General features: G+C 41.7%; 1 protein-coding gene across 11 annotated transcripts in view; it reads right to left on the bottom strand.

The window, feature by feature from the left end:
• Nucleotides 1-25,686, bottom strand: part of Ten-a (Teneurin-a transmembrane protein) — a 990,045-nt gene that overhangs the window by 33,981 nt on the left and 930,378 nt on the right. For 10 of the 11 annotated variants that reach the window (XM_076323558.1, XM_076323557.1, XM_076323560.1 and 7 more), the window contains 3 exons: nt 5,959-6,078; nt 3,945-4,603; nt 3,149-3,362 (listed from right to left, as the gene is read on the bottom strand). In XM_076323558.1, the coding sequence (XP_076179673.1) occupies nt 3,149-3,362; nt 3,945-4,603; nt 5,959-6,078 (993 nt within the window). The remainder of the gene's footprint in view (nt 1-3,148; nt 3,363-3,944; nt 4,604-5,958; nt 6,079-25,686) is intronic. The other variant, XM_076323559.1, reaches the window with a different exon arrangement.

The raw sequence follows: 25,686 nt of genomic DNA, 5'->3' as shown, positions 1-25,686 counted from the left end.
ATACGGTGAGTCGGCTAACTTCGCCGAGAATTTCTGAGATTCTTCCGGGTTCTTAGGGCCGCTAGTGTTCGGTCGGGACCATCTAAGCTCCCTCGCTTCGGAATGAATTGATTCATCGAAGGTCATCGAAGGTCAGCCAGCAGTTACCCCTACCGGACTGTTTAATTGTATTGGATTGTTCGGAAAGTTATTTAGTTTTCCAACATGGGGAATGTATGATTGAATAAAATGTTTATACACTCTAAAAAAATTGTGTTTTATTTTCAACAAAAGAAACGAAATGGTTTTCCGAACAATCCAATTGTTTCTCTTCGTCCACTTGTAAACCTAGAATTCCTTTGTTTCTTCAATGAAGTGAGGCTTGAAATTCATAGTCTAGCCTGTCAACTTGAAACGAAGTTGATTAATTATTTCAGGAAGTGGACAAAAATGAAGTTCGACAAATTAACCGATGGAACCTGACATCTCGTCCTTGTGCCTAATATTCGTTTTTAGCGCTACGATTAAACAACACGGTGCGTTCTCAGAAGCAGTCCCCGTCGCTTATGGAAAACGAACACCATCTCGTTCATGGCAAAATGAAAGGGAGGAATGCGATACCACGGAATCGTGAGAATGTCAGAGACAAAGAATCGCGCGTTTTCCGCGAATAATTTCACCATTAATTCCGGACGTCATATTTCTGCGTCGGTACAGTGGACCTGGCAGAGGTAAACTTCTAATGTTGATCTATTTGATTATTTGCTTCTCACGAACCATAGTTACTATAGATGTAAGTGCGATCTACATAATAGAAGATTAAGTATATATGTTTGTACCAAGAATGAAGTCTTGCTTACAAAAATGATGCTTCAATCTTGATCTGTTGAACTCATCTAGCGGACAATTATGATTTGTATTTGAATTTCAAATTTTCCATCTCATTAACGTATAAGACTAGATGGAATCAATGCTGCCTAATGCCAATTAGTAGAGGCTAATTTCCTTTGTATCAATTCCTGTCTATCTCTCTCCGAGTAAACCCGTGTTTGTTCATCACTGTACGATTTACTTATTTTCCACCTAGAAAATTATCAACAATTGTCCTCTTAACAAACGATCTTAACAAACTTAAGAAACGATCAGAGTGGAGCAGTAACAGTTACTCGTGTGCAATACTTTCTTATCACTTTAATTATAGAATTCTACGATGGTGCACGTGGAACTATTGTAGTTGGATCAAAGTCAACTGGTCTAAGGTCACCTCGACTGTGAACCATGTGGAACTGAAGGTCTAATTCAAGACATACCAGTGTGCATCGCTATTGGAGATGGTAGGAACAATGGTACGGTGGGGTTAACTCCTCGGTGACCTTGAACGGTCAACTAATATCGATCTGACTGTAGGATCTTGAAATACTAGGCTGTTCGATAAGTTTTGTCGTTTTTTCCATTGTAAAAAAAATGTCCTTCTGTACAATTATAAATTTCACGACAATGTACATCAAAACTTTCATTTCCAGAACACTCTATTTATCAGAAAGGGAGAAGATACGAACGACTTAGAGTGGACAGTTCGAGATCTTCGCTGGAGTGAAAAAACTGACTAAGAATGAACGTACAGTTGTCCAATATCTGAAATACAGATACCAATCACGATTCACACAAGAATTTCCATCGTTTGGTCTTACCGATCAGCCCAGAATAGAATTGTACGCATCCAAAGAAGATGACTGAATGACCTCGGTCCAGGTCCTCTTGGAAAATTCAAACGACCGCGAGACAGACGTGAAACTGATCGCCGAGTCGAACCGTGGCATAGTTTCACCCATATGTAAATTCAGGGAGCTGCGCGCGCATTAATTACAGGTCGGGAACCGTCCGCCTGTGTTGGCTGCCAGTAGGGACCGCGCATTACTAATACACCTTGAATATCTCTGGACGGTAGGGGCAGGACGTACGCTCGAATTACGGTGGGAATTAATGGCGCTGTGACAAATATGAAGAAACAACATCCGACGCAGAAATAGACTCGTACGGCGGGGGGGTAAACGTTCACCGCGAGCCGCGTTTCCGCTGGTCATTTTTAACGTTAAATTATCGCGCGACGTCGCGCGAACTTCGAACACTGTGTCCTCGTTAATGAGCTCGCGCCAGGATCATCCGGTGCGTTTAGACACCTTCCAAATTCCACGTCTCTGCGAGAGACGTTTCATCGTTTCTTGCGTTCCTTTTGTTTTTTTTTGGGGTTTCTTTCTCCTCCTCGAATCGGAATTGGAACTTGGACTTGTCGAATTTTTGCTCGGTCGAATGTTCGATCGTTTCGGTCATTTGGATATTCGATATGTATTGTAGAATTTGAACGATCGAGTATTCGAATACTGATCGCATAGGTATGTGTTTAAATACTTTTCGAATACTCGATTACTCGAGTAGTTTTGAAATGTTTGAATACTTGAATATTATTAGTAGTATTTTAAAATATTCGAGTACTCAGATATTATTATTAGTATTTATAGTATATTACTAAAATATTCAAAGTTTACTCGCAGTATTCGAATGCCTATAAAATTTTCGAATATTGAATTATTCGAACATTATTGTTTCCATTCCAGATCACCTTTTTTTCTACGCCGTGAAAACTGTACAACACCCAAATCTCGAATCGATCTAACCGTGTTGCCTAACTCCAGTTACACATTGGAACATAACTTCCTAAACCTTGTCCTGCCAAGAAACCCTCGCTCGTAGTTCAAAAACTCTTCAAAGTTCATGCAACTACTACGGAAGAGACATCCTAACTCTAAACTGCTGCTGGTTCCTTTCTACAGTGTGTCTCGCTGGAAACGAACTCAACTATTCCAAATAAGTCGTAACCGTACGTGCATAATTCGATGTGTTTCCTAAACGAGATATTCCACGTTCGAAGCAAAGTAATCTATTACCCGAAACAATATTTCAAAAGTTGTCAGGTTCGTTGGAAACAACTTTCATGTATCTCAAGTGATCTCAACAAACAATCAAGTGTAGGAGAGGAAAGACATTACACAATTATTGAACATTTCGAAAGACTCTTGAACAATTGTTGAACATTTCGAAACATTGTTGAAGAATTGTTGAACATTTTGAAAGACTATTGAACATTTCGAAAGACAGGTTGTTAACTTACGTTCGTCACAGAAGTCGCCCTTGAAACCAGGATTGCACACACAGGATCCCCTAACGCACTGTCCATGTTGATTGCAATCAGGAACTTGGCAGTCGCCTAATGGTATGTCGCATTCGGCACCTTTCCAGCCATCTTCACAGTGACACATACCGCCGCCATATTGTCCATGCGAGGAGCACAGAACCGGGCATACACTCTTGCTGCAATCGGCTCCCTGAAATTTTTAGCGATTCTTCCATAATCTGTATCGTTTCTGAAAGATCATCGACGAATGCTGTTAGGGATAACAGCACCGCATGATTTTCATTTCTAATCGTGGAGCCAGTGTGTAGATAATTGTGGTACGTACGCGAGACGATACGACCACAGTTCGAAACCGTAGCACCGTAATTCTGCAAACCGAAGCAACGTGAAAGAAAATTCTGCTCTTCGAGAATCGAAACTCGCGACCCCAAATGCACGAAATCATCCCCAATACATCGTCTACCTCGCGATAACGGAGCTGCGTACAATCACAAATATTTAATGCGTTCAGCAAGGGCCTGTATCCACGATTCCGCGAAAGTAGATTAAAATCTAAAAGAGGGTAAATTGGCTCCCTCGTTCTTTCGGGAAGCCGAAAAATATTATCCGATTCTTCTCCGAAGGCGAGTTTCCCTTCCCGTGAACTTCCACACCAGCCCAACCCAAGTGTCGACACGACCGAGAACATCGATGTGGATCCGCGCGACTAAGAATTCAGCCGAACGAACTTAAAGACCCTGATCGTCTCGGATGGAAACCCCAGGATACACACCTGATACCCGTCGATGCAGTCGCACTTTCCAAGATAACACGATCCCCGGCCGGAGCAGTCGTTCGGGCAGGTAGTCGAGACTCCTTCGGCTTCGGTGACGACCAGGGTGATCTTGTACGGCTGCAGCTCGTCGTTGTAAACGGAGAGGAACCAACGGCCGGTGTCTAGGTACTGTAGCAGACTGACGTTGACCATCATCGGCTCGACGATGGTCCTTTTGATCAGAACGTGTCGATCCAACGGGACCGAGCGTACGTCGCGACGGTTGGTCCTGGTGTCCTGCGTGGCGGTTTTCATGAAGCTCACCGCCTCCGAGGTGGCGTCTCGTTTCAATCTGTGGTCCACTCGGCCACCCTTCACGAACTCCACGAAGTCGTACTGCGTGACGCTGGGAGCAACGTTCCGTCTACCATAAACGGCGAAGTTCGCGCCCCAAGGCAGGGTTAGGTTCAACCGTATGAACGCTGGCTGCTTGTTCCGGAATTCCGTGTTCCAGAATTTGTAAGACGGTATGATGTCCGAGTGGGCAACGTTGTAAGCTTGCAGCTCGAGCACCGCCGGCCATTGTTGAGCGGACTGTTGGATCTGGGGATCGCTCTGCTGGTCCCCGGCACTGTCCGACGCGCTCGAGTGCTCCGCCGTGCTCGTGGGCAGCGACTCTGCGCGATCGAGGAACGTGAGAAACGACCATCGCGGGGAAACACCTCGTTAAAAGGCTCGAAACGCTTCAACGGGGGTTCGGTGGAGAATTCGATCGTGGGATCGAACCATTCGAAGCACGAGACTCATCGATGAACTTCAGGAATTAGTTACACCGAGAGTACACTCTGACTGATAACGTAGACGTGACTCGAAACATTTTACATTCTTCGTCGTATCTTCGCGAAAGTAGCGTTCATAGATTGGCGAGATTCTCCCGATGAAAATGAGCCCAAACACGATCGTATTTGGATTACTTTTTTGAAAACGTAGAATTCTCTACCGACCCTCGGTTAAAGTTTTCCAGCGGTTCCGCCTTTTCCGCATTAAGGAGGAACTACTGTGTAGAGATTTGCCGAGTAAAGCGATTCGGGGTAATTTGGGCACTGTGGGGAATACCGGTACAATATTGTTCGGGTGTTTCGAACACTGCGATAAAGATTCCATCGTCCTCGTTTCGGCGAGTGTTATAAACATTAAACGATCGCCGCGTACTTTTCTTATTACTATCGTGTTCTTCGGAAACGTTCTTCCTTCTTTAGAGGAATGTGAGCACCAATTTGTACCAAAAACACTCACGCGAACACTTTATATCTCTACGTTCGATCGTAACAACGCTCTCATCGTACAAATAACCGACCTATCTGTCGCGTATACGCGGGTTAGTATATTTTTCGCGTGCACGCGTACGATGGTACGCTCGAAGCCCCGGTAGAGGGCCGTTTTCCTCGAGGCAAGCGTCTCGAAAGAATTAATGACCTGCGGCGGTATTCTTCTCGATCGCGTACTGTACATACCTCATCCGTGCAACGTATGAATGGCGTACGGACATTTGTACGAACTAGTCGCACACTTCGACGCGCGGAATTAATCCCGAAACGCTTCCAAAAGTTCGATCGACCATCCACGCGTGTGAACACTTGAAAAATTCTCCTATATTCCGTCAAAGCGAGATTTAATGAGGTTTTCGCAGGCAACCGAAAATATTCGGCGCGCGTTACGGAGGTAGGGGTGTTCAGGTTGCCGTGGTCGATTAAATTTGGCCTCGATTTCCGCGCGTTTAAATCGACAACAGTTGTTCCGGTCCCGTGAGAAATATTTCAGTCAAACAAGCCCGTCGAACGCGCGTGTTTCTGGGTCGATATTATTCTCGCCGCAGCCATTGTACCGGTATGTATGCGACGCCCGATATCAGACCGGGGGAAGCCATTCGAACGTGGCAGACGCCACCCAAAAGCAATTACCGTGAGACGTCGTGCGCGGGAGTATTTACATCATGCAGAGTGGATGCAAATTGATACTGCTCGATATTTACCTTCGGTGGGTAGTAGCGTTGATATCGGGTCGTGAACGTGCGCGTTCTCGTGAGTGACAGCCTTGACATCTTGGACCACCACGCATTTCGTGCTGTCTATCGGCCGCATGGAGCTCACTGCTGGAAAGAAAACAGAGTTCCCGCTTTAACACGATCGCTCTCGCGAGGGTCGGTAGCGATTCGACCGAGCGCGTATTACGGAAACGCGATTGGTCGCGTTCGTGACCCATGCGACTGGTTTGTACAGTTGGAACGGTGTTTGTAAATACAAATCTTGAAAGTATCTTACGATCGGAAGTATGTTTAACCTACGAAGTACGAGCACTTCCCCGGAGATGTCTAAACCACCTTAACTGGGTCCCGGTATCACTTTGAAGTAAGTTTACGATCGGTCGCGACCGGCGAGACCAGAGCCACGATTTTTATGTACACATGCGTTGACCGTGTAACGATGCCGCACGCAATCAACCAGTTATATTGTTAATGTACGTGGCCGCCGCTCGAGACAAAATGGCACCGTTACGAGACTCTTTTATTGCGCCAGGAATCAGGCACGGGGCTTTAGTCGAACGTTCCCGGAGCACCGTAATGGCTTCATAAATTCGAACAATCGCTTTCGAATTACGCCGGGACGCTAGACTTCTACGACGCGGCATCGCCGGTAAGTTTTCAAGAAAGGCATTCGAATGATAAAGACTGTACCCCTGTTTCTGCATTTAATATACGACCGTGACGCGGACGGTAATTGTTCGGTGCGCGTGAAAGGGGGGAGTGGCCCGATACCGGCTAAAATGTCCTCTTCGGAAATGGACGAGGAACGTCCGCCAAGTGACCACCACCACGACCACTTTTGCTGCAGCTTTACACATTTTTATATACATATATCGTAGGAATTTTATTTCAGTGGGTAGCGGTGGTTATATTGTACAATAAGGGTGAATAAAGTTCGAGAATGTACGTGTATTGGATGACGTGGTAGCAGGAACAAAATATTAACAAATCACGCAATTAATGACCACGCTGACTACGCTGTTATATCTTCACAAGCATTCATTCCCTTTCATTCTATTGGGCTGTTCGAAAAGTCATTTCGTTTTCCAAAATGGAGAATATGTAATTTAATAAAATGTTTATACACTCTAAAAAAATCGTGTTTCATTTTCATTAAAAAAAAAACAACCGAAATGACTTTCCAGAAGCCAGAACATGTTAGATAGTGACTATTAGGATACCTGAATTATGTAGCTCAATGTCGGCAGCTAAGGTATCGCAACATATACGCTCAACGCTCGTCAGTCACCCAAGATTAAGTGAGCATGTGACATGTAGGTTATTGCAACACCGGTCATCGATATTTCATGTTCATTTTTACCCCCCTTTCTTGATATATCACTGGCAAACAGTAATCGATGTTCGGTATAATTCTAGAATTGAGAGGTGAAAATGGTAAATGATGGAAATGTCGATAAAAGTCTCGACTCTAGTTTTCCTACCTAACCTTTAGCTATAAACCAACGTTGTACATACACGTTCACACACACACGCACACACAATCCTGTTTGCAACACGAATTTCTACTATACACCGTGGCTGTATACACGAGACAGGAAAAATTTTAATCGTAAACCGCTTTTTATATTCCTACTCGACGTAAGATTTTTATTAGAAAATTTTGTCGCGAATACTTGCCGCACAATTTTTACTACGAATCGCCGCTAGAAACGACGCGTAATCTCCGCTATGAATTTCGTTATAAATCACTATAGAATATACGCGACACGTGATCTTCGCCGGAAACGGTTCACGTGCATGCTTCGCGCATAATTTTTGTTATAAACCACGGGCGAATTCACGTAACGTACGAGTTTCATTACAAGGGCAACGTATGAGTTGCAAAACAAGCTATCATACCGTGTAACGCAATTTTGCGAGTGCGGTTTCAGAAACCGATGTTATTTATACGCAACGCGACGTTAATGGGGTAATTAACTAGAGTTATTTATCCGTGCACGCGGATAAATATATTCACCGCGAATATATCACAGACGTCTATAAGTATAATCGTGGCGTGGAACTTGATTATGGTCGGGCTACGACAGGTGGAATGGGACTGAAGAAAATTTAGTCGTTAGGTTTGAGCCGAATGTGTTGGCCGTTCGAGGTTGGGCAACTCTCGTCCCCCACCACCGTCATTGGTCAACCACCAGACTGTATATCGCGTTGTTTCGTTCCAGTTCTTACGTTCGAGAAATTGGTATCAGTCGATGTAACATAAAAGTAAAAGCACGATTTAACGAATCACGTTCGATGATAAATGAAACGTAAATTGACGTTAATAACAAATTAAGGAACGACGTAACTTGAGTACGCTTTAAATGTTTCAACCTCGTTTGTTTTGGTCCTCTTCCATAATAATTAGAAGGAACGTAATACGATTCTGCAACGAGAAGAAGGTTGGAAAAGGATGTGTAATTACGTAGGCGGAAAGAAAAATGAAACATATTTTGTAGAAATTAAACGAGTAAAGAAAAGAGAAACTAGAATTTTAATTCCGAAATAATCTTTTTTGGTCGTTTAATTTCCACGAAAAGTGTTCCTTTTTTTCTTCTTGTTCGTTTTATTACATATTCCTTTCTTCTCTTTTTTCTTTTTACAAACGAAATAACGTCCTCTCCGAGAAACACGGATGTTAAGAGTCGGAACGAAGCAATCGACTGTTCAAAGACACCGAGAAATTATTTATTCTTTCGCTGTTATTATTTTTTTTACTTCATCGTCCGATCTCTCGTTTCTTCGCGCTAGTTTACAAGCACAAGTTGTCAGACTGTTAACCAGAGGTACACAAATAAAAAATGGTAACTGCGCTTGACGCGATAAGCGAGTGGGGATTTGACCTTGAACGGCTATCAGATTTTTCATTCACTGTAGCGACTTCAAAACCGTCGAAATATTCTTCCAACGAGCTTCCACAGACAGAAAATCGTTACATTTACGTTTCTTTCGTTACTTGAAATTTTATATTCAACACATTGTATTAAAACACAACTCTTCGACTACTCGTGAATGATTAAAAACGCTATCTACGCGAGTACAATGTATCCACAAACCAGCAATGAATTTTCGTTGATAAGACGGCCAAGACGAACGATAAATTATCGAAGGTAATTTATACACCTTTACCGGTAACCGACGTCCCAATTACGTTTAACACCGCGCGTTCACATTTTTCGCGAAGTTCTTCACCCACGCTTCATTTATATTAATGTCTTCCGGACAATAAGTGCGAGGTTCGTCGAATTTAAATACAGCGCTGAATTCCACAATAAAATCCTTATCCGGCTGCCGGGGTTATCGCGGCTAAATTAATTATCTGTCCTGGTGGCCGCGTCGGCCGCGAATTAATTACGCGGGTTAACGAGAGTTTTTAAAAGCGAACGCTCGCAATACAACGTGCCTAACGACCTCTTGGCTTATCAACGCGCCGGTGCTTTCGCGCCAGCTAATTGAATTCGCGCATTACTGCCGCTAGAACGATCTGACAAATAGAGAATCATGCGCTGGTCATCAATATTTCGTGTTCATTTATCTTTCGTATTGTTCTTCTTTTGTTACTTCTCTTTTTTTTTTTCTTTCATGTATATATATATATATTTTTTTCCCCCCCGTTTCGTACCGTTTGATTTATTGCGTCCACTTTATTGCGTTCGCTATGTTTGTCGTTCGTGAGGCGTGCGACGTAGTTGGACCGTTCGAACGTGGAAGTCGATATTATCGACAGAAATGGAAATTCATAATACGGTATAAGTAACGGTTTCTTATTTGGAATCGTAACGATGGATTCTCGCCGCGGATAGATTTCGAAAAAGTTAGCATTTCAAGAACGAGTACTCGATGATTAGTTGTTTACCCGTTGACGAAAGAGAAACGTATTTTTAGTGCACGATGCATCGCTCCGAGTAGAAATAATTTCTATTCGAACATACGGGACAAATTTATGTCCTGTAGGTGGAGGAAACAATTTCCAGTTGGGTCTACGAAGAATTTTCACCCCAGACGTACGAAATAATTTCTACTCGGATGTACCAAGTAATTTCTACACGGGTACGCGAAAAATATCCATCCCAAAAAATATTTTACCTCGATGTATGAAAAATTTCTACCGGGGGTATGCGAAGTAATTTATACGCAGACATATGAAACAATTTATACGTGGATCTATGAAACAATTTATACGCGGATGTAGGAAGAATTTCGACCCAGATGTATCAAATGAAAAGATTAAACAAATTTTCCACCGTGATACATGAAATGATTTATATCCTAGATACATGGAAACTTTCTACTCGGATGTAGAAAATCATTTTATACGGATGTTCGAAATACGTTCTACTTGAATACACGAAACAATTTCATCCTAGACAAACATTTTAACGGATTGGTACTTTAAGGGAAAAATATCGAGAAAAGGATCGAATTATTTTTTACATTCGAATAATTAAAGGTTCTCGAGACCTGTCGTAAACAAATGATAGTTTTGTTCTTATACGGATGCAAAACATTGAGATTTGAAGATCGGACGAAGTTCCAAGAAATGGTGTAGATTCGTACGGTAGGTGTATCGAAGTGGTAAATTAACTAAGGCGCAAGGAAGAGTGCACTTAAACAGACGTAAGGAATAAGAAAAGGAAGAACAATCAAGCAAACCACGGTACCTTCGTTAACAGGTTTCGAGTACCGTGTTTCAACTTCCGTGGCACTTGTATATCCCGAAGAGTTCACTATATCTCTACCATCAACTGTACCCTCGCCAGGCTACCTACGTGCCTGGACAAGACTTGTGGTCTATCGATAAAAAGAAAGTACTTTCGTCGGATACGATATTCGTTGTTCGTAACAGAAGGCCAAGATGTTCTAAGGAGATATTATTGGATCGAGGGTGGCAAATATTTGCGGGTTATTATTTTCGAGATTATCGATGTTTCTCTCGACAGGTCTACATGTTTTCGTGCACGCAGTTGCTCTAGCTAACGTAGAGTACAGTTCAACGACCTGGTGATCAAGATCGTCAGGTGATCTTGAGCATACAAATTTCTAATTTGCATGTCTTGAACTTTTGGACACAATCGAACATTTGGGGTTGTCCTCAAACATCTATAGTAGTGTCTCTAGCGTTAACTCGAGAGTTAAGATAAGGAGTTAACTAAGAATATAGTTAACATAATGTATGCAAACAAAATTCATAACTTTCAAGTTAGTGCTTGCCAATTGAAGCATAAAGATCTTAGTAACCACGGGTCGAGAAATATTTACAAACTCGTGAACCTGTTATTATTTTTGCGCAACGATGCAACCCGTAATAAGATAATCTTATGTTACGATACCCACGTAGAAATACCTCCTGAAGCTAGCAGGTCGCTTAAATGAAAACAAAAGATTGTTCACAATTTTCTAAATATTAGTTTCTCGATCCATGTTCATTAGAACTTCTCTGTTTCAATTGACAAGTACTATCTAAGCTAACGAACGTTTCATTCTTTCCACCATACACATATTACACGAGCTCCGTTACTTACAACCGATACATCGTCTCACAAAGGAAACTTTCGTCATCTCTTTCAGGTAAGTATACCTGCATTTCTCTCTAAGTTTATTTCTACGTCACTGATAAAAAGTACCGTTCATTTACAAACAAAATCCATCAAGATATCAAGATCTATCTTAAAAACGACTACCGATCATGTATCCGAGCAACAAGTTTGATCAATACCCGAGACGTTCGTTGCCGCGCTTTCGAAACATTGATTAACCGGATTCGAATACTTGGTTCTATCCAGGTTTGACCATTGTACACGTTGCGTTGTCAGTCTCTGTGCCCCGAGCTCGTCCCACACGCGTTTAACGCAGAAGCCATCGGTCTTTATCAACGTTTTCCCTGTCAGGCTCATCGAGCTCATCCATTCCCGTCACCGCGGTTGCATTTTACCAAAGGAAACGACTCGCGGGGAAGAATGGACAGCGTGTACAATTACGGTCATCGTCTCTTTGATTTCGCGCGTCAACCGTGACGGACAAATTACCATCCTCGCGTGGAACAGTTGAACGCACGCAGGTTTCCCGCGCAACCGGGAAACCGTTAGGACGCGGCGGACACTGGGAAATAACTGGAAAAGAAGCGACGTTCCCTCGGGAGCTACGTTATGTAACTATCGTTGAAATTGGGTTCCAGTGAGCCGTGAACGACCTTATTTCGCGAGCATCGGGAGCAACCGTTGCATCGTTTTCGTTCTCGTTCCCGCGCCTCGATAGTCGCTCGAGTGTCCCTTCGAACGCGTCGTATCGTCGTCGTCTTTCGTGTGCATGCAACGTCATCGTGACGAGAAACGTGGTCGTTTTCGAATCCAGAATTCGCTACTCTTTGCCGCGCAGAAGTGTACAGTGACTCCAAAGTGACGTCACAAAATTTACGGTCACGTAATGCGATAGAAGTCGATTCCGATATCGTGGACCTCCATAGTTGCGCGTAGTCGAGGATTGGAAATTCAATTTTCACGAGAAATACGAGTTTTTGTGAAAACATTGAATTCTCGACAATAATAAGGTACTACGTGAGAAGTAAAAATGTTAGAAAGTTGTCCGTTTATCACTGGTCAGCAGTGGTCAGTAGTGGTCAGCAATGGTCAATTAGGTCTGGGTCAGCAATGGTCAGCAATGGTTCTCCGGAGAGAATGAAATTTTCTAATAATCGTCTATCTATACCTCCCTGAAGGTATATTAGCAGATGTTTAAAGCATATAAAGTAATAATTGTTTACCAGACACATTAATTTAACATTTATTTTGTTGTAATTTTCTTACTTTCCACGTTTTAAAAGTGTACTTATTGAAATAATAACTCGAAAACCAAGTTTTACCTCGAATCTCGATCAAAATTAATTTCTATAGGTAAATTAATCATTTATAATGCATAAATAAGATATGTATTGTAATATTAATGTTCAGAATACGCGTAAATGTTAATAACAATCGCGTAGATGGACAAACATTCGCTGAAACCGTTTGCCTTCACAGATTTCGCAATTCCTTGATGTTTATTTATCATAATTATTAACAACCGTCGGAGAACCATAGTTTAAACAATTATTAACAGTGTTCCGATGTAAATAATGGCACAAAGTATCATTTTGTTGAAGTATTCTTTGTTCGCGATGGAATTTTTCATTGAGATCCAACCGACATTGTCAAGGCTATACGTATTGTTTATCGATTCACAGATGTTCATTACGATGATTTTTCTATCTAGAAAAGCGATTAATTAAATTTCGGTACTTTTAAGTAAAAAATACAACTTCTACGCGTATTGTGTAAATTATAAGAATTAAGATAATGTTAAATTAATGCACCAAATACATAATTATTACTTCCTATGCTTTGAAACTTTACGAAACACGTTTTTACATCGAATCTCGATCAAAATCAATTTCTATAAGTTACTTAATCGTTTGTAATGCATAAATGAGATGCACATTGTTCGATTAATATTGGGAACATGCGTAAATGTTAATAACAATCGCGGAAATGAACGAACATTCATCGAAACGGTTCGCCTTCGTAGATTTCGCAATATCTTGATGTTTATTCATTATAATTATTAACAACCGTCGTAGAACCATAGTTTAGACATTTATTAACAATGTCCTGGTATAAATAATGGCTTAAAATATCATTTTATTGAAATATTCTTTGTTCGCGATGGAATTTTTCATTGAGATCCAACCGACATTGTCAAGGCTATACGTATTGTTTATCGATTCACAGATGTTCATTACGATGATTTTTCTATCTAGAAAAGCGATTAATTAAATTTCGGTACTTTTAAGTAAAAAATACAACTTCTACGCGTATTGTGTAAATTATAAGAATTAAGATAATGTTAAATTAATGCACCAAATACATAATTATTACTTCCTATGCTTTGAAACTTTACGAAACACGTTTTTACATCGAATCTCGATCAAAATCAATTTCTATAAGTTACTTAATTGTTTGTAATGCATAAATGAGATGCACATTGTTCGATTAATATTAGGAACATGCGTAAATGTTAATAACAATCGCGGAAATGAACGAACATTCATCGAAATGGTTCGCCTTCGTAGATTTCGCAATATCTTGATGTTTATTCATTATAATTATTAACAACCGTCGTAGAACCATAGTTTAGACATTTATTAACAATGTCCTGGTATAAATAATGGCTTAAAATATCATTTTATTGAAATATTCTTTGTTCGCGATGGAATTTTTCATTGAGATCCAACCGACATTGTCAAGGCTATACGTATTGTTTATCGATTCACAGATGTTCATTACGATGATTTTTCTATCTAGAAAAGCGATTAATTAAATTTCGGTACTTTTAAGTAAAAAATACAACTTCTACGCGTATTGTGTAAATTATAAGAATTAAGATAATGTTAAATTAATGCACCAAATACATAATTATTACTTCCTATGCTTTGAAACTTTACGAAACACGTTTTTACATCGAATCTCGATCAAAATCAATTTCTATAAGTTACTTAATCGTTTGTAATGCATAAATGAGATGCACATTGTTCGATTAATATTGGGAACATGCGTAAATGTTAATATCAATCGCGGAAATGAACGAACATTCATCGAAACGGTTCGCCTTCGTAGATTTCGCAATATCTTGATGTTTATTCATTATAATTATTAACAACCGTCGTAGAACCATAGTTTAGACATTTATTAACAATGTCCTGGTATAAATAATGGCTTAAAATATCATTTTATTGAAATATTCTTTGTTCGCGATGGAATTTTTCATTGAGATCCAACCGACATTGTCAAGGCTATACGTATTGTTTATCGATTCACAGATGTTCATTACGATGATTTTTCTATCTAGAAAAGCGATTAATTAAATTTCGGTACTTTTAAGTAAAAAATACAACTTCTACGCGTATTGTGTAAATTATAAGAATTAAGATAATGTTAAATTAATGCACCAAATACATAATTATTACTTCCTATGCTTTGAAACTTTACGAAACACGTTTTTACATCGAATCTCGATCAAAATCAATTTCTATAAGTTACTTAATTGTTTGTAATGCATAAATGAGATGCACATTGTTCGATTAATATTAGGAACATGCGTAAATGTTAATAACAATCGCGGAAATGAACGAACATTCATCGAAATGGTTCGCCTTCGTAGATTTCGCAATATCTTGATGTTTATTCATTATAATTATTAACAACCGTCGTAGAACCATAGTTTAGACATTTATTAACAATGTCCTGGTATAAATAATGGCTTAAAATATCATTTTATTGAAATATTCTTTGTTCGCGATGGAATTTTTCATTGAGATCCAACCGACATTGTCAAGGCTATACGTATTGTTTATCGATTCACAGATGTTCATTACGATGATTTTTCTATCTAGAAAAGCGATTAATTAAATTTCGGTACTTTTAAGTAAAAAATACAACTTCTACGCGTATTCTGTAAATTATAAGAATTAAACTAATGTTAAATTAATGTAGCTAATAAACAATTGCTACTTTCCATGCTTGAAAACATTAAGAAACACGTTTATACCTCGAAGCTCGATCAAAATTAATTACTGTAGGCGAATTGATCATTTTTAATGTATAAATAAAATGCACATTGTTCGATTAATATTAGGAACATGCATAATTGTTAGCAACAATCGTAGAAATGAACAAACATTCACCGAAATCGTTCGCTTTCGCAGATTTCGCAATATCTTGAAGTTTATTTATCATAATTATTAACAAATGTCATGGAAACATATTTTGAACAATTACTAACAATGTCCTAGTATAAATAATGGTATAAAATATCATTTCGTTGAAATATTCTTTGTTCGCGAAGGAATTTTTCATTGAGATCCAACCGACATTGTCAAGGCTACACGTATCGATCATCACAAAGATTTTTCTATTCACAAAAGTAATTAATTGAATTTCGTCGCTTTTGAGTAAAAAATACAACTTCTATGCGTATTGTGTAAATTGTAACAATTAAACAAATGTTAAATTAATGTATCTAATAAACAATTGCTACTTTCCATGCTTTGAAACATTAAGAAACACGTTTATATCTCGAAGCTCGATCAAAATTAATTGCTGTAGGCGAATCGATCATTTTTAATGCATAAATAAAATGCACATTGTTCGATTAATATTAGGAACATGCATAATTGTTGGTAACAATCGTGGAAATGAACAAACATTTACCGAAATCGTAAATAATGGCTAACAAGCTATCAATATGTTGAAATTTTCGGTTAAATCGAACAAAGACAATCGGAGTGAGGGTAAGTGACCTTGTGGTGGGTATATAAGGATCCCCCGGTTAACGACAATTTCATTGTCACGGGAGCCTCCGAGGTGGACGGATCTCTTCATTTTAGGTTCATGGAAGGGGGGACCTCCAACTTGGTAACCGGTACTGACTACCGGTAGGCGGTGGTCAGTACTGGCGACCACTCTTTCCATCTTTTGTTTCTTTTTTAATTTTTTCTTTGTTTAATTCATTTTATTTGTTCTCTGATTTTAATTTCTACTTGTTTTTCCATGTTTATTTTTTGCCACTAACCAATTTCATTTCTATTTTCTTTCATGCCTTGACTTTATGTTACTCTTAGGTAGGCACAAGAGGACTTTCTCGTCGCATCCATCGTGGGATCTTTAGTTAAGCTTAGAATAAATTAATTTTAAGGCCACCATGTACGAATATCTGTGATCTGCCGAGCAATTATCCAATCTTTAGCTTAGTTTTGCTCGCTTGCTCGTTCCTCAGTCCGGCCACCTCTGCTTGTTGCATAAGCAAGTGACCGGCCGTGGAGGTGAACCGAACGGTCGATCGCCGTCTCTTCTGGTGCGTTCGCTTTGAGAGAGAATATGCTGCGAACACAGGGGCAGGTGTTCGCACCGGTCCCTGCGGAAGCCCTTGATCCATCATAAGACCCTCTCTTCGTCATCCTCCGTGAGTCAGGCCCACGCTCTGCGTGGCTCCTGACGCGGAGTTGGGAGAAACGGGGCACTCCACGGAGTGGACGGCGTCGCGCATTTCCTCGAGAATCGGGCCCACTGAGGGGAAACGGGACCGAGCTAGTAGGAACAACTCCACGGTTCGCGTCGCGTATTCCTCAATTTTGCCTAATTTTTCCATAATGTAATTGCTTGGCAGAACTAAACCAAGAGATCGAAGGAACATTGATTCCTTCTATCTCTGCAGTTAGAATAAGTTAGTTTTAAGGCTGTGATCTGCCAAGCAATTATCCAATCTTTAGCTTAATTTTGCTCGCTTCGTCGTTCCTCCGTGTAGGTGGTCCGAACGGTCTATCGCCGTCTCCTCCGGTGTGTCCGCTTCCAGAGGGGGCATGTTGCGAGCACAGGAGCAGGCATATTTGCTGGTCCCTGCGAAAGCCTCCAAAATAAGACCCTCTCGTCGTAAAGATGGAGAAACGGGGCACTCCTCTAGGGGAGTGGATGGCGTCGTTCGTTTCCTCTTGAATCGGGTTCACCGAGGGGATACGGGATAGACCTAGTAGGACCAACTACACGGTACGCGTCGCGTCTTTCCCAATTTTGCCTCATTTTTTCCACAATGTAATTGCTTGGCAGAACTAAACCAAGAGATCGAAGGAACTTTGGTTCCTTCCATCTTCCCGGTTTAGTAATTTCGTTTGTATTGCGCGTCGAGGGAGATCGATGGAACTTCGATTCCATCTATCTCTCTCCGGGTCTCCGCTCGCAGCAACCTCCACGTGGTGAGACCTGGTAATCGGTATTACTCGCGACCTACGGTACGCGGGTAGTACCGAGCTAATTGGCTGCGAATTTAGAATTTAGAAATGTCTCTTGCTTCAAATCGATTAAGTGCATCATAATTTGGTGATCGATGTCCGCAGAAATATACGACGAAAAAAGAAAACCCTGAAGTATTAAAAAGAAAAAAGTCAAACAAGCAGCCGAGTACCTACACGGTAGCAGACTGCTGTTTCTCGGCCTGCTCGAAATGTAAGTCGTTCAGAAATGTCTACAGAATCCAATCTTGGCTAGAATGTTGTATAAATTCTCCCCAAAAATTCAACGAGTGTTTTCTCTATCTTTAATAATGACGCGAAATTTACAAATTTGTGGGTGAAAAACCTATTTGGTCGAACATCTCGAAAACCATTAGACATAGAGGCAAAGTTCGAATAGGAATAGTGTACAGTTTTGATCAACGAGTTCGCTATTGTAGAGAAAAGTTCATTGGTTCGAACACTGTATGAAAAATACATTTCAATGTATTTGTGCGCGCACTGCGAGAAACGATCGACGATAATAAAGTTTTTGCATTAATATCGGTGGAGTTCGAAACGGGCTGTACGGGCCTGTTTCAGCACCTTGATTCACCCTTTGATTCGAGATAGGGAAAAGGCAAAGTCGGCTGGGAACGACAGCCAGAGCCTCGTTCGACGAGAGCAAAGGAACAACTTTTTCAATTATATTCCCTCGGATCGATAGAACGATTCATTCCCGAGAATGATTCCCGGATTATCGGAGGATTATCCGCCCTCCCACTCCCCGGTTATACTTCCGCTTTCTTTCCTCGTGTTATAATGAAATGTTTACTATCGATCGGTCTATCGTTTCCTTCCTATCCGGCGAAAGGACGGGGACCTCCTCCTCCTCCACCTCCTCCTCCTCCCACGGCCATTGAAAATCTTGCCAAGTGCTGTCGTTTGTTCGCGCTCGGGTACGATTATTTTGTCGCGAGAGAATCTAGATTACACTGTCGATAATAATGGAAATGCACGATGATCCGTGTAAAACGGATACAAGCTTCTTCTTGCGTCGATATCGTCGGAAATATCAACGAGTCGCGTTTTTATCACATGCCAGCGGAGAAATTGCACGATAGATACGATTTAATTTCCAACCGTCTCAGATGGGACGACAGGAGGGATATCTCCTCTCTAATTTATTAAATGGAAATGCGTACAGAGCGAAGGCTTCGTTGCATGTTACTATTTCGATGAGAAAAAAAAAAAAAAAAAAAACAAGAGGAAAAAGTCGCGTATAATGCGAGTTGTTTGCGAATACGTACTTAAATTTGAATCAAATTAACGAAAGTGCTAGAAGTCTTCAACGAAACGAGTCTCCCGGAAATACGAAGTATCGTTCGAGATGCTTCGAAGTATCGTTCGCTATTGCATCTTCGTATCGTGTAATTTTTTCTTTTCGTGGCTGCTACAGTTAATTTTGATTTCGAATTCTGTGACATCTTCGATAAACAATTTTCTCTCGTAATTTATAGAAAATTGAGTGGAAAATATAACGAAAGGATCGACGAAATACAAGATTTTTTACTTTAGTACGAGTAAATAAAGTATCAAATGTCGATTACAAGGTATCGAGGCTTGGCAGCGATAGAAACGAGAATTTACACGAGAGCGTTATGAGTTAAACTTGAAATTGGCGCGCAATAATTCATTCGCCGCAGCTGCCGTGAGCATCTGCCCTCTATTAGCGGCGCGAGGAAGTTACGTTTCATTCTGGTTTTCCTAGAGGACTTCAATTACGTTTCACTTACCGTAGTATTGACGCGCGTGTATTCAATCTGTTGTTTCCACTTGTTGGAAATTGCTTTTCGATATATAAATAACTGATAGTGAAGTGGAATCAGGTTAGAATAGAAACGAGTGTCGACTTTGCAAATCAAAGACGAGATTCCTTTTCCAATCGAACTTTATCTACTCCATTTATCGATTCTTTTTTTAATTATGCGACTGTACGATATCATTGAAAACCACAATTATGGTGGTTTCGCGACAGAACGTTTAAACTAATGAAAAAATAAAACCTGCACGTACGAGACAGTATCCCTGAAAAAGTTTACTCTCAAATGGCGTCGTGACCTCGTACGTGGATAAATGCATAGCAAAAAGAAATGTCATCGAGCGCTAGAAACGAGCAATTTTAATCTAAAATGTTAAAACACGAGGGTTTAAATTCTTTGACCATAACTTTCAAATACAACGAAACGTTGAAATACATATTCGAGAAGAAAAGATTCTACAAAGCCATTTGGAGGTTAGGTCGAACCTAACCTGCACCTAACCTCTCTCCAGAAAGCAACCTTTACTTCCAACACAGGTGAAACTGGACAAGCGAGTTGGACGTGCCATTTTTAAATTTTACAATCTCCGCGACCCACATAAGTTATCAACTCGCGTCTTCGGCGTTGAGAAACAATTTACGTTCCCCCCTACCATCACCCTCTTGTCTCATGGGGTACACACATTACCACAACGATAACTTCCCCGCGAGGAGGTGGAAACGAAACACGCGCGTTCGACGGTAGAAAAATGGCGGAAATGGCCGGCCATACGTTCCAACGGAAACCGCGTTTCCAGAATGTCGCGAATCGCCTCCCTCCCGTAGGAAACCCGTGGGAAGAACCGCGCGTGGCGCGAAAATCTATCCGCGATTATTAATGGCGGCCGTTCGACCGATGCTGAGCTCCGTCGACAAATAGTTACGTACACGAACGAATAACGAGGGCGATATTTAAAACCACCGGTGAAAATTTATCTATTCCGATCCACGTTACGCCCAAGTTTCGAGTACTCTGCTCCTACGTGTCGCCATTTTGTTAGAAGTTACTGCTCGTAGCGAGATGGTCGACCGGTGTTTGCATCCACGCTCTGGTCGACAGTCTACCATCTTGGTTGCAATAAAATTCTACGTTATACCCGAAAGATATATTACTATATATTATTAATACATTATATATTATATACGTTATATACATAATGTACGTTATTAACCTTAATCGTTAATAATATATTCTGACAAGAGTTTGGTACTGACCCTCACCTATTTTGATAAAATTTGACAGGCTTGTAGATCCAAGTGTATAAAAATTGTAACTGGAATTGTAGCTGTAGATAATTGGTCAGTTGTGAAAAAGTAAATGTTATGTTTACGTTTCTTTACGAAAAAAACATTCTAACACGAGATGTTTGTACGCTATAATTGATTAGAGACGTTCTAGTACTTAAGTATATAGAACTGAGCGATTTTTACAAAGTTTACATTTATTTTTTCATAACCACTTATACACGTGGATCTAGAAACATGCCAGATTTAGTTAAAATCGTTGAGAATCTTCTCCTTACGAAAACCACTGCCCCAATCAGTGTCAAGATTAAAGAATACCCTTTGAAAAAAGTCGAGAGATTGGTTCTCAATTTCCAATTGTTTTTCCAATGTTAATATTTACGTCCGCGCGTTCTCGCGTCGATTTTCGAGGTTAGGTTTCACCCGGCTCGCATTTCGGCGCATTTTATCCACCGTTGCCCGGTCCCTCGCGGGTAAACGAATGTTTATTTCGCGTGTATAATACCGCGAACTCCGCGCGATAAAGGAGTTGAACAGCAAAAAAAAAAAAAGAAAAAAAAAAGAGAAACCTCCGGCGTGTGTGGGTAGAGGGAACGTGTTCGGTAGGATCGATGCAGGCTGGAGGGGAGTGAGGGGGGAGGAGCCTTTTGTTGCTCTCGCACACGGAAATTACATCGAGAGGAGGGGGAGGAGGAGGAGGAGGCGGAACGAACACACCCCCGGAGACCAAGCTGGAATCTGGTATCTGGAATCCGGAAAAGATTTCGAGCGGTGGACGCGCGGGTCCGAGCGTTCGCATAAATCAAATTACCGAAAAGCAACGACGGTTCGCGTGCAGGGGAAATCCCCGTCCGTTGGAAAATCGGCGGCGAATAGGGTTTTTCCGTGAGGCGACGTCGATCATCGTGAACACGGGCCTGAATCGACGACGGAGGGGTACAGACGCAGAGAGGCAACTGGAGTGGAGGAGGGGAGGGGGTGGGGGGGGGGGGCGTGGGTGTGGAAGAGGGTAGTTTGGATGCAGTAGCAAACAGGCAGATTGGATTCCCGACTCGATTTACCGGAATGCAGAAATAACAGCTGGCGAGGTCTCCCCGAGGCCGATCCGGCTTTGCAATCTCCTCCTCTTTTCTTCCTTCCGCTTTTCAGACGCAGAAGAGTGGCGCGGTGAGTGGGAGGGGGTACAGGGGGCGGGAGTAGAGGAAGAAGAATGCAGACCCTGGATTCGAGGGACAGTTCGGCGAGGTAGGGTCGAGAATGTTACGTATACAGGGTGATTCTTATAAAGTGACCGAACGGCGCGTTCGTTCGTGAAGGTACGCAGTTGTGGTCACCGAGCGGTTAATTCGTTCCCGAGGCTATCGAACCCGAATCGAATTCTACGAATACGACGTATCGAAGGATCTCGGTCCAATGGTTGAAAAGAACGTGGCACCGCGAGCAAAGAGAACCGGGACAGGCTCGATTAATCTTTGCTTGGGAAGCGGATCTTACCGAAGCTCGACAGAAATGATCCGATGGAGTATATTTGCCGGGAGAGATCTTTCCTTCTCCGTAGAATACACTCGGTGGGTAATTTGAGATCGAAAGGTCCGTCGAAATTGAACAGATTTGTACCCACAGGGGTAGCGATATTGGACCAAGGATTCCTTAGGTGGAAACGATGAGATCGACTTTGTTTCCTTTTTAAGGGTATCTTAAAGGATGTTAGAAGTTTCTCAGGCTGCCCGAAGAGCACAAGAGAACGTCACGTGTGATTATAATTCTGAAAGTGAAGCATACACAGGATGTCCCAATCGTCGCCGGCCGATTTGAATTTCGCGCCACTTTTCAAACGTCAAACCGACTAACCTGGAACTTGACACGTGTCGTTTGAACGGATGAGAAATCGTGGAAACGTACACGATGAAAGATCGAGTGTAAATTATTCAGACGTATTACACCTAGGTGTAATATTTCTATAATAGAAACAAAATTATACACAAAAGTTAGGGATCGTCGAAATGTACTGTCTAGTTTTTCCCGGGGAAAAATTTCCTTATTTTCTACGAAAAAAAAAAAAGAAACAAAAGTTTCATTTCGGAATTTTCGTGGAAGAATACACCGATTACAAGGACCACCCAGTATACATATTCGCAGGACAACGTGACCCACCCCCGGTCCACGGGGCACCCTTCTTTTCCGTCAAATCCCCTTTATTCCCTCCGCCTTCGAAAGATAAACCGTAATGCTACTGCGTCGGAGACCTTGACCGCCGTTCGGGTTCGGGGATTTGTCGACTCTGGCTGAATGCAAAGACACAATTTCAAGCTCCGTCCCACCTCCCCTTGCCCCCCGCCCCACTACGCCGTCCAGCGCCCTCGAGGCTACTGTTTCACGCTGATAACGAGGGAGCGTTAATTTCTCTAATCGGTCCCTGGCTCGGTTTTGCGACTCGTACCTCGCGCAGAGATGCAATTTTCGTGTCACGAGACAGGCTAAGCCAGTCTCGGGGAATCTTCCTACTTTGCCCCCGTACTCTTTGAACTCTCCGCTCGTGTCTTTTTCGACCCCGTGGAATGGTTAACCGTTTCGCTGTCTAGACGCTCGAGGTAAATTCCAGTCACGCGCGCGCGAAACTCCTTTAAAATATCAAAATATTCGACGACTGTTTGCTCGTTGAAAAATCAATGAATAGTACCTCGAAGACCGATTACAGAGATTTTTGTTTTCTTCTTATCGACCACCATGGAGATTTACTTCTATCCGCGAAGAACAAGTATATTTCGTTTCGTTTACGTAATCTATAATATTTATCTATCAAAATACCAATACTTGTTAACGGTTGGGATCGGGTGCGTAGCAAGAATTCAAGTACAGTGTTACCCGGTTATAAGAAACTAGAAAATAGGTAAGATTTCATCGAGTTAAATTCTTCGAAGAATTTAACTACGAGTTTAGTTTCTCGTGTACATTTTCTTACTTTAGTTCTTCGCTCATAATATTCTTATTTTCGACTGTCCAAGACTCTAATTTGTAACGAAACGTTCCATAAACAGATCTAACTGTGCTTGTACAGCGGTGGTAGTGTCCGGATGAATTTCCAGGATGATCGATTTTATCCCCCTAACCTAGATCACGTAACCCACTCCTATGGAATCCTAAAAGTTTGCAACCATGTTTTTTCCAACACCCCATGCCCCACTGAAAGTGAGTTACACCTTTCCCTCTGAAGACTGAATTTCATTGAAAACCATCAAGTTCCGCCTAACGACCGCGCGTCTCCTCTTCTCTTTTCCCATCGACATCAAATTTTCATCAAAACCGTCGAGCCACGAAATACGAGCGACGACGATAAGACCGCAGCTCGCGTACCACCTCCCCCTTCTTTTTTTTTTTCCTCCGATGTGAAATTCCAGTGAAAATCGTCGACCCGCGAAATATCCAGCGACGAGGACGCGCACCTAAGCCGGAGAGCGAGGGTAAACACCAGGAAGGGGACCCACTCGGTTGACATAGATGCTCCCGCGGGCTGTGCACCGCCAAATTAAATACCGTTTAACGACGGAAGTCCGGATCTTGGATAGGAAGCGTAGACTACGTCGTAACATTACTAGCGCAACGGTTCATTTAGCCACGGTTGGCTCCATCCGGTTTAGGGGAGGTGAAAATATTGCTGTTCGATGGTGAGGAAGCACTTCGACGGTGTTGCGAAACATTTACGGTGATACCTCGGTTAATGATAAAATTTCTTCCCCGGAATCTTGATCAGAGTCACCACTGCAGCTATCTGGGTTTCTTCGACTTGAGGAACATTTGTGAAAATCTATGAAAACTTCTGAGTAAAGATTCTCTACCCATGCTTCCTGTATTGTAGTCATGTTGAGTACAAGTAGACTAAATAGGATTTTTCTCGGTTCCAAGTACATACATCTATGAAAACTTCTGAGAAAAATTCTCTACTCATGCTTCGAATATTGTAGTCACGTTGAAGGTGAAAATATTGTTGTTCGATGGTGTTGCGAAAAATTTACAGTAATACCTCGGTTATTGATAAAATTTCTTCCCCGGAATCTTGATCAGAGTCAGCCCCACATCTATCTGCGTTTCTTCGACTCGAGAAACGTTTGAAAAAACCTATGAAAACTTCTAGGTAAAAATTCTCTACCCATGCTTCGCGTATTGTAGTCATGTTGAGTACAAGTAGCCTAAATAAGTTTTTCCTCGGTTCCTTCGACCGGAGCGTCGTTTCTAAGAATACATAAAGTTTCCTATTTTTTTTTTTTCTGTTTTCCTGCCACGTTTTCACGGAGTTATCCCATTGTATTCCATTCGTTGTTCTCTTCAAAGGGTCAGTACCGACGACAAATTCGCTACCCGTGTTCCGCATATTGATCATCGGGCGATCCTGGTTTTAGAACACGGTGAGAAACACTGTTGGGAAACGTTACAACGACGGATACTTCTTAAATCGTTTTACAATGAAAAAGGTAATCTTCGAGATTAACATCGCTTTTAACAATGACGATGCACAGGCGGTTCCTCGTTTTGGAGCGTTCACGTCGCACAAAAGAAATGCAATTCCACGTGGTTAAACACGTTGAAAAATTAATGCGATTTAGCGGCCAAAAAGACACGAGGACCCACGAGAGCCAGAGACGCGACGCGACGTACGCGGAAAGGGTGAGCTAGCACGCTCGCGCGAATCGATACCGAGCCTCTGTTCGTTAATAAGATGTCTGGCAGCCTAGCTGCGACGTTGAAACACACGGACGATTCGGAGGAGAGGTTTTACTGG

The sequence above is a fragment of the Ptiloglossa arizonensis genome, chromosome 11 (genome assembly GCF_051014685.1).
Source record: "Ptiloglossa arizonensis isolate GNS036 chromosome 11, iyPtiAriz1_principal, whole genome shotgun sequence".
NCBI classification, from domain to species: Eukaryota; Metazoa; Arthropoda; class Insecta; order Hymenoptera; family Colletidae; genus Ptiloglossa; species Ptiloglossa arizonensis.
Note: the sequence above shows the minus strand (reverse complement) of the source record. Positions and strands in the feature narration are given on the sequence as shown.